General features: G+C 33.4%; 1 protein-coding gene across 4 annotated transcripts in view; it reads right to left on the bottom strand.

The window, feature by feature from the left end:
• The window catches only part of TMTC3 (transmembrane O-mannosyltransferase targeting cadherins 3), an 82,279-nt gene that overhangs the window by 21,286 nt on the left and 45,888 nt on the right, over nt 1-15,105 (bottom strand). For all 4 annotated transcript variants that reach the window (XR_003680100.2, XM_028490424.2, XM_024127394.3 and 1 more), the window contains 5 exons: nt 13,407-13,527; nt 11,737-11,848; nt 5,698-5,801; nt 4,026-4,195; nt 2,089-2,315 (listed from right to left, as the gene is read on the bottom strand). Coding sequence is in view for 3 of the 4 variants with exons in the window: in XM_028490424.2 (XP_028346225.1) it covers nt 2,089-2,315; nt 4,026-4,195; nt 5,698-5,801; nt 11,737-11,848; nt 13,407-13,527 (734 nt within the window). In the remaining variant the exon portion in view is untranslated. The remainder of the gene's footprint in view (nt 1-2,088; nt 2,316-4,025; nt 4,196-5,697; nt 5,802-11,736; nt 11,849-13,406; nt 13,528-15,105) is intronic.

Below are 15,105 nucleotides of genomic sequence, written 5' to 3'. Positions count from 1 at the left end.
TCTTGCACTGTTGGTGGGAATGTAAATTGATACAGCCACTATGGAGAACAGTATGGAGGTTCCTTAAAAAACTAAAAATTGAATTACCATGTGACCCAGCAATCCCACTACTGGGCATTTACCCAGAAAAAACCATAATTCAAAAAGACACATGTGCCCCAATGTTCACTGCACAGCTATTTACAATAGCCAGGTTATGGAAGCAACCTAAATGCCCATCGACAGGCAAATGGATAAAGAAGATGTGGTAGATATATACAATGGAATATTACTCAGCCATAAAAAGGATGAAATTGGGTCATTTGTAGAGATGTGGATGGACCCAGAGACTGTCATACAGAGTGAAGTAAGTCAGAAAGAGAAAAACAAATATTGTATATTAACGCATATACGTGGAATCTAGAAAAATGGTACAGATGAACCTGTTTGCAAGGCAGAAATAGAGACAGAGATGTAGAGAAAAATGTATGGACACCAAGGGGGGAAAGTTGGGGGGTGGTGGTGGTGGGATGAATTGGGAGATTGGGATTGACATGTATACACTAATACGTATAAAATAGATAACTAAAAAGAACCTGCTGTATAAAAAATAATAAAAGTTTAAAAAACCACGAAAACAAACAAACAAACAAAAACAAACTAAAAGGGATGAAATATCTCCTGATAGTTTAGATTCTAACTGGGAGTAGATGAAGAATAGAGAATTAAGAGTAAGAGGCATGGGATTTGCCAATAAAAACATATGTTCAATCTTGATTCTATTAATGTTATGACTTTATGCACTAAACAAATTATTAACTTGTCTGGGTTAACCTACTGAATTTTCTAATAATTACATGAGATATATTAAAAAATGCTCTGCAAATAGTAACTATGACTGGATAAACAAAATGTTCTAGTCTTATTAAATCAGATATTTTTTGTATGTTATTTAAAATTTTTTAGGACTTTTCGAAGGTAAAAATACACCATTATATATAAAGCCTATAAATATAAATCAGGTTTTAGGAAACAAATATTTATTGAGATAATTTCTATTGCAAATAAATACAAAAAAATTCAATTTCTAAAACTACACACCCCAGAGTGCAATCTTGTGTCAGATAATGGGCACCTTTCATGATTACTAAAGTTAGCTAACTTTACAAAAACATTAGTTTCCTAAACTTAGCTTTTTTGAATAATAGGCATAAAGATCTTCCTCTATTCTTTTATGTGACAATATGATAAATAAAGAAAATGTGAAATAAATCAGTAGGCTTAAGTAGGCTTCTTGTCTTGGATTAGTTACTAACCTAGCCATATAAAGTTAGGGTAGTTATTACATCTGTTTGGTTCTGACTCTCTAATCTACAAAACAGATGACTGGCAAAAACAAACTCAAAGGCCTTCTTTAGCTATAAAATATGATTTTATGATTCTTACATTTTTTGCAAACGTTTTATAAAAGTATCTAACAATTAATATAGAGATTTTTCCAAACACAAAAATTAAGATTATAAATTATATATATTGCCTTCTGAAGCAGTACTAAAATATAACAAAGATCCTGATTTATTGTGATGAATAATTTAGTTTTGCTAAATTTATAGAAAATACAGGAAATTATAATAACATCTCAGAAAACAGTAAAACTGGATACAAAATGATATCAAAAGTATTAGGACTTATAAATCAAGAGAAAATAGAATACTATTTTGTCTAAAACATATAATGCTCTTGGCTCCCTAGAAATAATTACCTAAAAATTTTTACAAATTCAGATTATTTGAATAGTATGATATTTATACATAAGATATATTTCCATGAATAAAATGACAAAATAGATAAATATGGCATTGCTTAATAGACTGCCTGAAAAATCAGTTTTAACATACCAGAAGAACTAACAATTAGTACTGTCATATATGTTAAGGCTATTACTTGAAAAGTTTACTTCAAGTATTTTAAATATTCTTCTTATAAATTATTTATGCAGTTTTGATATAAGTGATCCATTCATAAAATGTTTGCTGGGGGTAGCATTAGGTTTTATTATATTTCAAACTAGAATATGTTTAAATATAGAAATATTTTGAAAAAACATACCTGATTCTTGCATTAATATGGCAGAATTGAATAACGCTAGCTTATGCTTTGGATTTAGTTCTAAAGCATGATTAAAGTTTTTTAGGGCTTCATTTGGTTCTTTAAGTTCAATATGAACAATCGCCAAGTTGTACCAAAGATCTGCATTGTTTCTGTCCAGCTCTAGTGCTTTAAGATATGCTTCTTTTGCTTTGACAGGTTTATTCATTTTTAAAAGCAATTCTCCTCTGTGGAAAAATCAAACACAAGCTTTACTTACATTATCATGTCAGTCTATAGATACTATTTTTCACAAGTTTTAAGTTTTTCCACATATTCACAGCTTTCCTTTTAACATAGGTTCTTAAAATTTTCTTTTAAAAATAATGAACTGTCCTTAAACCTGAACACATTAGTTTAGCAAATTTGGCTTGATACGTTTTCAAATATTATTAAAGAAGGAGAAAGCATGACTGACGCTAGGGGGTAAGATGTCGGGAGGTATCCAAGAAAGGGGAACAGAGAAAATATATTCTTTGAATATATCTTGAAAAACAGCAGACTAGTCTACATCAGAAAAATGATACCAACTAGAGTGGGAGATCAATTTGTCAGGAGATGAAGTAACAGCATTTGAAGAAGGAATATAAATATAGTAGTGATGGGGAAATTCCAGTATTCAAATCTGTTAGCAATGTCTCACTATACAAAAAGCAGAACATAAGAAATTGTTTACCCCTTAAAATTAGTTTTCTTCGATGTATTCCTATAAAATGACCATTCATTAAAAAAAAAAAGGAATTTAAAAAGCCGATCTGGTAGGATGCAAGGTCAACAGTGCCACCTGCAGATACTTTTGAGGAACACATCTGGAACTAATCACAGTTTGAAAATCATTTTACAAATCATTCTAATACGGTTACATTTTCTGTTACAGAGCTTAAAAAAGTCATTTTTACATATGTGCAAATCAGTTTAAGTACTGAAATGAGTTACTTTTATTATAATACTACTCTTTCCTGAAGTGTTAGCATAGGCATGAAATAAAATAAACTATTAATATTCCCAATTTCTAGAATAAGTGTCCAAAATGTGATTTTTTTAATGCAGAGATTATTCTTTATAAATTAACATATGACAGGTTTTATTTATTTATAGATACAACCCCAGTAAACTTGTGAATCTCAGCAAGTACTAGATAAGGCTGAACAAAGACAGCTTCCAGCTATGAACGGATTTTATTTCAAAAACTTAAATTCTGAATGCATTTTCCCCAAATAAACAATGTGACAAATTATAATTAGGTTTCTGGAGCAGGCTGCAAAACAAAGTTTAACATAAAATTTTCCTCAGGTACAATACAAATGATAAGACTTACATGAGAAAATATATCAAGTTCTAACATGTACTGAAAAAATTTTTTTACTGGCAACTAAAAAGTTTCTTTGTAGTAACAATAACCAGTCAATTCTCAGTACTAATTTAAGAAAGTTCTTGAGAGTTCGATATTATATAATTATTTCTTAACTAATTTTATATATAATGATTTCTTAATTATACAATGATTTCTTAATTATTCTATAATAATTAAGAATAACTTCTTGTAAAAATAACTTAATTATTTTGTAACAATTAAGAATTATAAAAGGTAAATTTCAGCTGTTTTAAATAAAAATGAATTTGGTGATGAGAAGCAAATGAAATTAAAGAGGAGCTTTTCCTACCCTTCCTTTTGTATAAATAAACCTAAGTTTGCTATTATAAGTTATGGACTCCCCTGTCAATTTAAAATCCAATCAATTAAATTTGTTAGTCTAAAACAGGCTATATTTCTATGCTCTTGGTTGCTAAGATTTACTAGAAGAAGAAAAAAAGCCAAATTAGTCAAAATAGCTTAAAAGTATATGCAGATGCAGCTTTAATCTTCTATAGTGAAAGCCTAAAGCAAACTACAACACCTGCTAATGTAAGCCTGCTTGAAGTCGGGTCTCATGCTTATCGCTTGTCGGTACAGCTGATCCGCTTCTTCCAGTCGGGACTCATTTGCTCGTATCAGGTTGGCCAGATTAATGTAAACATTTAAGTGGTTAGGTGCAATTCTGGCTGCATATTTTTTACCAGGAATAATCTGTTAAAAAAAAAAGTGTTTTTATAATTTGACATTTCAGTATCAAATAAAATCTGAAGTAGTCCTAGTGTTTTATTTAAAATTTACATAGAACATAAAAAGATACACTGCAATACTAAAATAATACATAAAAAATGTGAAATAATCTGCAGTATCCACAAAATGTAAGTAAAATAATTAATGTTTAGTAGCAATGAAGGTTGTATTTTTTCATTCATGCCAGCTCAATAGACTACTGTTAGATTTTCATATATGTATTATTTTATGAAGTCATAGAAATCAGAACTTCTAGAGGCTAAGGTCCCTTAGTATGTTTGAGTCAGACCAGGAATAGAACTTGGATCTTTTCTCTTAGTCTACTGTATTTGTTACACCATGTCAGCTTTCACGTTGTCAGCAAAATATTTCCTGGTTGTGGTAACAGGGTAGTTAATTTTACTTCAGAGCTATACTAAACCCTCACTTGTTTGGTGGAGTTAGGAAATAAAATTCTCTAATTAACTGATTATTTGGGTTAAGTAAAGGTTATTATATATAATATATATGAACCCAAATTCTCAATGAACATAATAAATTATATCTGATAAAAATCTTTATTGAACACAATTTAACTTTAGGATCTTAGGACTGAAATAATTCTTAATGTATCATGTGGTCCAACTCTGTTTTTAAAACATTTAGCAAACTGTCAAAACATTTCAATATTACTACTGTTATTAATACAGTATTAATATAAACTACAATTGAGAAAACTGTAGCCCAGGGTAAACTATCTTTGCAGATTACACACAGCTAGCTGGCCAAGGGCAGTATCAGATTTTCTAACTTTGACTTTGTATTGTGGATATCCAAGAAATCTTGTACTTGTGACATTATAGCAAATGATGGGCACAAGACAGCAACAGAGATGTATCCACTCATTTTATCACTCTGTTTTCTTCATTTATTTGTTGATAGGAGTAATGTTGAATTTAGTGCTTACTGCACATAAATAAAATTCTTTTCATTTAAAGTCACTTAACTCATAAATAACTTGTAATCAAAAATATCTGAAATTCATAATATCATAATTTGGTTTTCACAGATTATAAATTTTAATTAAGTGAGCTATAAAAGTAAATGTAATCTTTTATAACACTTACAGTAATAGATGGTTCACTGGACAACTTACTTTTTTTTTTTTTTTTTTTTGGTATGCGGGCCTCTCACTGTTGTGGCCTCTCCCGTTGCGGAGCACAGGCTCCGGACGCGCAGGCTCAGCGGCCATGGCTCACGGGCCGAGCCGCTCCATGGCATGCGGGCTCTTCCCGGATCGGGGCACGAACCCGTGTCCCCTGCATCGGCAGGCGGACTCGCAACCACTGCGCCACCAGGGAAGCCCGACAACTTACTTTTAATATCAACAAACTGAAGACTAGATAAGGATTTTCCATTTGGATAATTCTATTCAATATGGACATCTAGCAAACATGACACAACAGAAATAATTTATAACTACTTACTTGAGGCATCAGCGACTTAGCCATCATATAAGATTCTTCAGCTGCTTTGGTTCTATTTAAATTTTTATAAGTTCTTCCTACATTCATGTGGGCACCAATATCATCTAAAATTAAAAAAAAATCATTTGTTGGCAAATACACTAAATAGTATTCAATGTAAACTACTAAGAAAACATGTTTCTAGCAACAAACACACTAAAGCAAAAGAATGCAAAAGGAGGCAATAGGTCCTGCTTCCTCCTTAAAGCTCTTCTAACACAACTTATTATAACTTATGAGCAAGGCTACACTAGAAAATTATTAAATAAAGTACCATAAGAACAGAAAACACACATATAACATGAAAAAACTATTTGAATGGCTCCTGGAAGGGTTAAGATATGAGAGGGGAGAAATAAAGGTAATGATTAAATTTACATCTTTTTTTTCCACTATATTTTACTATCCTATACTAAGGCTTACTCCTATTTCCTTAATCACATAGCTTTGGAATTCACTCAAAAGCAAAAAGGATTTACAAGTGTAAAGGATCACCATGATTACTAGAATTATTTCAAGTATTATAAATAACGAAAATGAATCCATGGTGGCATAGGGGCAAAGAGCCTGTGAAAAAAACTTTGTGACTTTGTTTTTAAAAATTTTTGTGAATGTGGTTGGAGTGCAAGTTATCCGGATTCTATAGTATTACTTAAGATGCAGTGGCCCAGATCTCTTAAATGATGATATATTCCCAAATAATTTAATTAAAACTTTAAAAAATGTTGTCTTAATATATCGAATCCTCAGCAAATTTATTCAGGGATAGAAAAATGTAAAATTTAAATAAAAAAGATATGAGGGTTCATTGCACACTAGTTTTAAGATATACTTCCCAGTAAATATTTCAAAGGTTTGGAATAAAGGTAGAAAGAACGGAAATCTTAAATTAGACAAATTTTACTCAACATGAATCTCTAACAGACATGACAAGGTTTCAAATTATGATTACTACTTGCCTGTGACACCGATGATGATTTTGCAATTGTGGAATAGTTCTCTGCCTGCAACTCCCAGGACACATAGGGGCCAAGCATATATATTTTAGGCATTCCCCTAGGAGGAGAGTAACAGTCCTAAGATCTTGCTAAATTATGTTTCAGGTTGGCAATTGTGTGCACTGCACAAAAACTGTTAGATGCCATATGGGTTCAGTTAGAGAACTAGGGGACAGGATTGGGGGAAAGAGGTTGATTTCTTGTTTGAGGACATATTGCTGAATTTCATGGGGTCTCAGGAAGTTGTCAGGCCAAAAGAAAAAAAAAAAGAAGAAAAGAAAAGAAGAAGAAAAAAGGCTTCTCAATACTGGCTGCAATTCAGAATACTTGTGTAGCTTTGGAAAATTCAGATACCTTACCCTACCCAGCTCGATCAAAATAGAATCTTCAGGAATAGGATTGCAAAAATGTTTTAAAAAAGTTTCAGAGGCAATTCTGATGTAGAGCCAAGGTTGAAATACATTGCATTACCAAGAGCATATAGAGTTTTTGCTCTTATAAAGCTCTTTAAAAATTTTTTTTTATTGAAGTACAGTTGAATTACAGCGTTGTGTTAATTCCTGCTGTACAGCAAAGTGACTCAGTTATACATATATACATTCTTTTCCATTATGGTTTATCACAGGATATCTAATATAGTTTCCTGTGCTATATACAATAGGACCTTGTGTATCTAAGCTCTTTTTTTTAAACATCAGATAAATCTATACCATTTACTATAGAGATCAGAAAGTTACCCAGAAAAAACTAAGGGTATATAGAACCTGAAAAAATTATTTATACAGTAAAAATTTAATCTAAGAAAAGAACAAACTGAAAGTTTAAGTAAATAAAAGTGAAATTATGTCAGGTAAGTATTTAAAATGTTACTGAAAGGAGCCCCAACCAACCTTAGAAAAGAGGTTATCCATTAGGATGAAAGACAAGGCAAATTACTACCTACTAATCAGGTTCTTAGAACTATGGCAAGGAGATACTGTCATCAGTGAAGACTACAGACACTAGAGTAAGGCACCCTTACTTTCTCAAAGAACAAAGATAGCAATTAGATAGCATTTAGCATCAAAAAAACTACACAACACAGCTAATAAAATGAAACATAATTTTTAAGCAATTTTTAAAATAAGTTACAAAGTTTAAGATTCTAGGAGGAAACAGCATTACTGGTAAGGTAAATCTATATTCAAAAAAAAAAGGTAAGAAAGCAGGCAAGATATAAAAATCAATTACATTTGAATAACTAAAAAGCTACAGAATTTCAAAAAACAATCTTGCTATTAGGAGTGCCCTATCCAAACCAACAGCAGTCTGAATCTAGCAGTCTGTCTTTAATTCAATGTAAACAAGGACTGGCAAATATCAGGCAACTCTGTGCCTAATAATTCTTCAGCCACCAACAGTGAAGTTAAGTATTGTCACACTGATGGCCCAGGCATATGTGTTGCTTTCCAGTTATTTCCTACACACAAATTTGTCAATTTATTTAAAAAGATAAATTTATAAATGTCTGGAAACTCCTGAAAACTCTAAAAATCATTTCTACCTTGATGGCATCAAAGTTGAACTACAAGTCCATGATTATTTTCGTTTCAAAGATGTGAAGTTAGATAAAAATGAAATCACTGATTTTAAGGCAAAAATAAACCTTGGAGAAACTGGTGTTTCTCGAGAAAAACCTACCTTCGTCTTACAAAGGTGTTTATGGAAACTGTAATTCAATTTGCAAAAATTTTATCTTGTGAATAGATTTTTAAAAAAAACTTGTAACCATCAAAACAAACAAAAGACCGTAATCAACTGTTTGTCTAACATGACATTCATGTCGCCTGGTCAAAGACCATTGTATAGTTTATATTCTTATTCTGGCTAAGCAAGAAAAGCCTTCAGACTGAATGTCTTTTTTTTTTTTAAGCTACTTTAAATGTTAAGAATCTCTACTCTCTGTGATCCTATACTGTTCTAGGGTTTTAAATACCATCTATATGCTTGTTACTTCAAATTTTTATCTCTAGTCCTGACCATTCCCCTTATCTCCAGACTTACAGTTCTATCTCCATCTATATATCTAACAGGGACAAAAAAGACTCTTGATTTCCTTCCCTACATGTCGTTTTAGCTGTCAAATCTATCTATGAAGAACACAGCTGAAAAACACAGAATGAGCCAAGAAGTCTCTGAATGACAAATTCAATTTTTCCAAGATTATGTACTTTTTCATAATAAATTGTAATAAAATGATTTGCCTGTTTTCCTAGCCCACTGTTTATTAGAGACAGCAATTTTGAGAGTATGGTAGGAAGTCATACTAACTAAAGGAGATAGGTTCAAGTAAGTATCTTAAAAACAGCCAAAAGTGACAACTGACAATGAGAGGAAAAATGATTTTAAACTAAACATCCACAATCACACCCACCCACCAACACGATTTCATTTCATCCTGACAACAATACAATGAGATAGAAATTACTGTCCCAGCTTAGAAATGGGAAAGATAGGGCTGAAGGGGCCTAAATATCGTCTTCTAAGTCTCCAGGTCCCTGTGTGTCTGACATAAAGATGACTTTGCTTCTCTTTTTAAAAACTCCCAGAATGAACCTAAAAGGCTTCAGAAAGCAATGAATTGAAACTGCCACAGTTAGTGACCACTGACTGTGTGTAAGACTATGCTAGATGATGCAGGGCCTATGAAGATGAATCAGATGTTCATGCTGCCCCTAGGAAGTTCCTCAGTTTAAATACATAGATATTTTAAATAAATAAATATTTTAAACGAACATTTAAATAACAAATATCACAGAAAAGATACAAAAGTTGTAAGGAGTCTTGAAGAGGAGAAATATTTGCTTCTAACTGGAAAGATAGGAGGGGTCTTTTTTGTTTTGTTTAGAAAAGAAGCCATGTGAGATGGGTTGCAAAAGATCAGTAGGGTATGGTAGAAGGTGGATGGGAAGGAAAGGAGAAGGGAGGAATTCTAGGCTCAAGGAAGAACACGAACAAATGCAAAGAGGTGAGGAAGCTCATGACATGTACCCTAGATTTCAAGAAAAACTAAACTACATGAAGAGCCAGGGGACATAAAATTGGAAAGACAGCTAGACCGTCAGTTATATATTTCTACAACATTCTCTAACTGGAATTTGGCTTTGCCTTGGGGACACTGGCAGCTTTTCCAAGTCGTGACTGTGGTCTTTTTCTTATCTCTTGCAACACTGGGCCTGGTGTTAGGTGTCCTCCTTGATCCTTACCACTTCCAGACCACTGTAATTCCTTAAAATCACTCATCTCTGAATTTCAGATCACGAAACTCTATTATCCACTATCTCTCCTTATTGCAGTCACCAATCTCATATATAGCCCCTGGTTCCTTGTTCTTTCCAACATCACACAGTTGTCAAAATTCTTAGTAATTTCAAAATCTATATAGATGTATCTTCCAATAGTTGCCTTGATATCCTTTCTTCCAATAATTTTTACCTCCATTCTCCTTTAACTAGTCAGTTCAATGGCCACAGTCATATCTAGTCGAAATATAGGGGGCACTGCCCACCACTCCCCACCCCTCTGAGTACATTTAGAAATGTGTGTGTGGGGAAGTGCTTTTGGGTCATCATACTGAATGGAAAGTAATAATTGTACTTGGTAGCTGGTGGCCATGTTTGGTACATATCCTGGAACACTGAAAACTAAAAATGCTCTAGCTAGACCCTACTCAGACACCAACAATTTTTCAGATCTATAAATGACTGATCTAATCACCTTTTCCTCATCTTTCATCCTCTCTCACATCCCTTCATAACCAGCTTCGGTTGTGTCTCAATATTCCCTTATCCGTTTGTTTAGTAATACACATCTGACAAAATTCTAATCCTGTTTAACCAAATTCTCCATGCCTGTACCACTGTACTTATAAAGTAGTGGGAGAAAACTTTTAACCACATCAACTGGTTTAATTGTAATTAAGTATTGCTAACCTCAAGTAGGGTGTTAGAGCTGCTTGACAATCATACCATATTTTCCTACTCTATACATTTTCCTAGATCTTTGTTTCTCAACACGTGATTCATGGGCTAAGTATCACCTAGGAACTTACTAGAATGCAGAAATTCAAGTCCTACTCTAAATCTCTATATATCAGAACATGAACCATATGATCTCCAGGTGATTTACAGGTACATTAAAGTTTGTGAAGCTATGTCCTAGATGATTACTTCAGACCCTCTCCTGGTCTTAGATTTCCAGCACTTCCTCTCCCTTCCCCACACTCTACTGTTGATTTTACTTTCTACTTCACTGAGAAAACAGAAGCAAACAAAGGACAACTTCCAGAAGCTATTCATCTATTATTCACCTGCTTATATCATGTCTCTACACTCTGCTTTCCCTGTTACCACAGGGTAACTATTGGTTCAGCAGACTGAATGAAATCCTCACCCTGAGCACTGGATCCTATTTATCTATTCTCATCTGTTCAAGGACATTGACCCAGTACTTTGGTTCCCCACCTTGAATTATTATTTTTCCCAGCTTCAATGGATTAGTCACACACATGCTTTGTTTCTCTCACCTTAAAACAAAACCCCCCAAATTCCCAAAAAACAAAAAAACCCATCATCCTACTACCCTCTCTTGACCCCATCCATACTCAGCACCAACATTTCTTATCAACACCTTTTAAAAGAGTTTTTAATATCAACTGTCTCCAATTATTCTTCTCCCACTCTCTCAAACTCACTACTATCAAGCTTTTGCATCTATCCCTTCACCAAAATTGCTCATCAGTGCCACCCAACAACTCTGTTTAAAAAAAGACTCCTTAAATGTCTGATATAAATAGCTCTAACATACAATCCAATTCAAAAATAAGCCAGCACCAAACACTGTACCATTCCAGTCAGTTGGAATAAAGATTGAAAATAAACTCTACCTCTTTTCCACAAATATAATCATGTTTTTAAAAAGAAAATAAACTACCATAATAGCTTTATTAGTTTATAATGCTTACCTGGCTGAACATGGGTAGCCTGTAAGAAGTATTTCAAAGCTCTCTCAAAGTTCTTTTCATTTTCCAGAGCATGACCCACATTATTCCATAACTTGGCATTATTTTTATTTACCTTAAATACGGAAGTACAGATAGAAATTAGTTAAATTTAAAAAAAAGAGTCTAAGTAACACAGATTTTGTTTGCTTTACTATTAGGAATGGAGTACTCCACAGAAATGTCCATGAACAGATGAAGTGGGTAAAAAGGTACAAACTTCTAGTTATAAGATAAGTAAGGTCTGAGGATGTAATGTACAGCATGGTGACTATAGTTAACAATACTGTATTGCATATTTGAAAGTTGGTAACAGAGTAGATCTTAAAAGTTCTCATCACAAGAAAACAAATTGTAACTATATGAGGTGATGGATGTTAACTTATTCTGGTAGTCATTTTATATATATACACACACACATGCATATAATCATTATATTGTACACCTTAAAGACAAAGTTATATGTCAATTATATCTCAATAAAACTGGAAAATAATCATTCCGATTTCTCCCAGAAAAAAAAAATGTGTATATATATATATATATATATATATATATGTGTGTGTGCATGTATACATACAACTCTAATTAACATGGATATCTGTTTGGTATGTTATTAGGAATGGAGTGTTCCATGGAGATAAGGAAGAATTCAAAAGAACACTGCTTCATGAAGTTTACCCTCTCCTCCCTTTCAACATTAAAATACTAAAACCACAGTTTATCTACTTTACATATTAAAATTTTACTAAAACTTTTATTTCATCAAAACATAGAACTGTTTGAAAACTCCTGCTCTATTATTTATGTTCTTTTGGGAAAGACAGAATTTGAACAAGTGAATATGTTTAAACACTGCACTGATGACTTATTTTGAGGCTCGACATAAAACTATTTATGTAGTCTATCATGGTAATGGGAACCCTGGCGAGTACAGAAACAGCCTAAAGGAAGTTAAGAATTTAGAGATTTGAAGAGAGGGAGCATCTGAAAAAAAAATCACTGCTTATAACTTTTGCAGAAAACAAATTTTGTGACTTATTCTCATTTATGCTGTCCATTCTATAAAAATGCAGTATCAGTCCTTTCTGTCAGTTCCTATCTTTCCTATAGTATTATAACCATTGGTTATTCTCCATATGGAAGGGCACCATTTTTTGCCATGTATTTTATTTCATTCAATCTAAGATGCCATCAATTATAAGGCTCACTATTATTTTATGTACCATTAAGAAAGAAAAAAGGTCACTAATTAATTGTAAAATGCCTTTTACTGTAAGATTTATTCTGATTTCAGAGACGTTAAAAGGTAAAAATAAATAAATAAATAAAAAGGTACACCTTAAGAACCAAAGAAACAAAGCATTCATATTTAAACATTTTATCATTTGAGTGTCTAACAGCAGTATAGCATTTGTGCAATTATTCACATATGCTCTAGACATACACATAAGTACTAGTCAGGGCACTATTCATGGTATATATTATACAAAGAACAAATTCTTTTTATTAATTTTTTGGTACTTAAATACTTAACATTGACAGTTAATTGCCTAGTTAAAAGTAAAGTTAAAACACTGTATCAGGGATGGCTATAAGAAAAAATTGATGACATATTCTGAATAATACTTTACCTTCAAGGCTGACATAAACAGTGTATATTCAGACTCCCAATCCCAATTTCTATGGAGTGTTTTTAAGGCATGAGTGAGTATCACCATAGACAGACAAACCCAGGATAACTTTTTAAATACACTATTTAAGAAAAAAAAAGCAGAACAAAAAAACATTGTCTACATCACCAAAACAGATGTAAGAAATATGCTAAATATCTCTAAATATAATGTTTGAATTTATTCTAAAGATTAGGGATTGTTCTAATAATCATCCAACTTGAGAGAGAACAACACCGAAAAAATTAAATATTATGAACACTTATACACTTATATTTCACTCTTCAATTACAGTAAATATTTCAATATTTGCCTTTGTTTCAAAACTTTTGTTTAGATTTAATGACAAAAAATTGATAAAACCAATTTTTAATTGTGAATTTTTATATTTAGAGTTCTTTTGTACCATTTACCTATAACTTGAACATTCTTAGTAGTGTTTATAAAGGGTCAACCTTATCCCTGGCTATATGTAAAAACATTATTGTTTTACAATAAACACCAGAGATTATCACGTTATTCTTGAAGAATTTTATATTTTAAAGCTAGAATTATTAATTAAAAGTCACAGTAAAATTAACTCTATAAAATAGATGTAAATTACTTATATAGCTTTAGGTTAATCACTTGGGACTGAATTTCTCATTTAAAAATGATGGTTATGGAGAGATCAGTTCAAGATGGCAGAGAAGAAGGATGTGCTCTCACCCCATCTTGTGAGAGCACCGGAATCACAACTAACTGTTGAAAGATCACCGACAGGAAGACTCTGGAAATCACCAAAAAAGATACCCCACTTCCAAAGACAAAGGAGAAGCAAATGAGACAGTAGGAGGGGTGCAATCACAATAAAATCAAATCCCATAACTGCTGGATAGGTGACTCACAAACTTATATAAGAACACTTATACCACAGAAGTCCACCCACTGGAGAGAAGGTTCTAAGCCCCACATCAGGCTTCCCGACCTGGGGGTCCAGCAACAGGAGGAGGAATTCCTAGAGCATCAGACTTTGAAGGCTAACGGGATTTGACTGCAGGACTTCGACAGGACTGGGGGAAACAGAGACTCCACTCTTGGAAGTCACACACAAAGTAGTGTGCGCACTGGGACCAGGGGAAGGAGCAGTGACCCCATAGGAGACTGAATAAGACCTATCTGCTAGTGTTGGAGGGTCTCCTGCAGAGGCAGGGTGTGGCTGTGGCTCACCGTGAGGACAAGGACACTGGCAGCAGAAGTTATGGGAAGTACTCCTTGGCATGAGCCCTCCCAGAGTCCACCATTAGCCCCACCAAAGAGCTGGGTAGGCTCCAGTGTTGGGTGGCCTCAGGCCAAACAACCAACAGGGAGGGAACCCAGCCCCACCCATCAGTAGAGAAGCAGATTAAAGTCTTACTGAGCTCTACCCATCACCAGTCCCTCCCATCAGGAAACTTGCAAAGCCTCTTAGACAGCCTCATCCACCAGAGGGCACACAGCAGAAGCAAGAAGAACTACAATCCTGCAGCCTGTGGAACCAAAACCACATTCACAGAAAGACAAGATGAAAAGGCAGAGGGCTATGTACCAGATGAAGGAACAAGATAAAACCCCATAAAAACAACTAAATGAAGTGGAGATAGGCAACCTTCCAGAAAAAGAATTCAGAATAATGACAGTG

The sequence above is a fragment of the Physeter macrocephalus genome, chromosome 6 (assembly GCF_002837175.3).
Source record: "Physeter macrocephalus isolate SW-GA chromosome 6, ASM283717v5, whole genome shotgun sequence".
Lineage (NCBI taxonomy): Eukaryota > Metazoa > Chordata > Mammalia > Artiodactyla > Physeteridae > Physeter > Physeter macrocephalus.
Note: the sequence above shows the minus strand (reverse complement) of the source record. Positions and strands in the feature narration are given on the sequence as shown.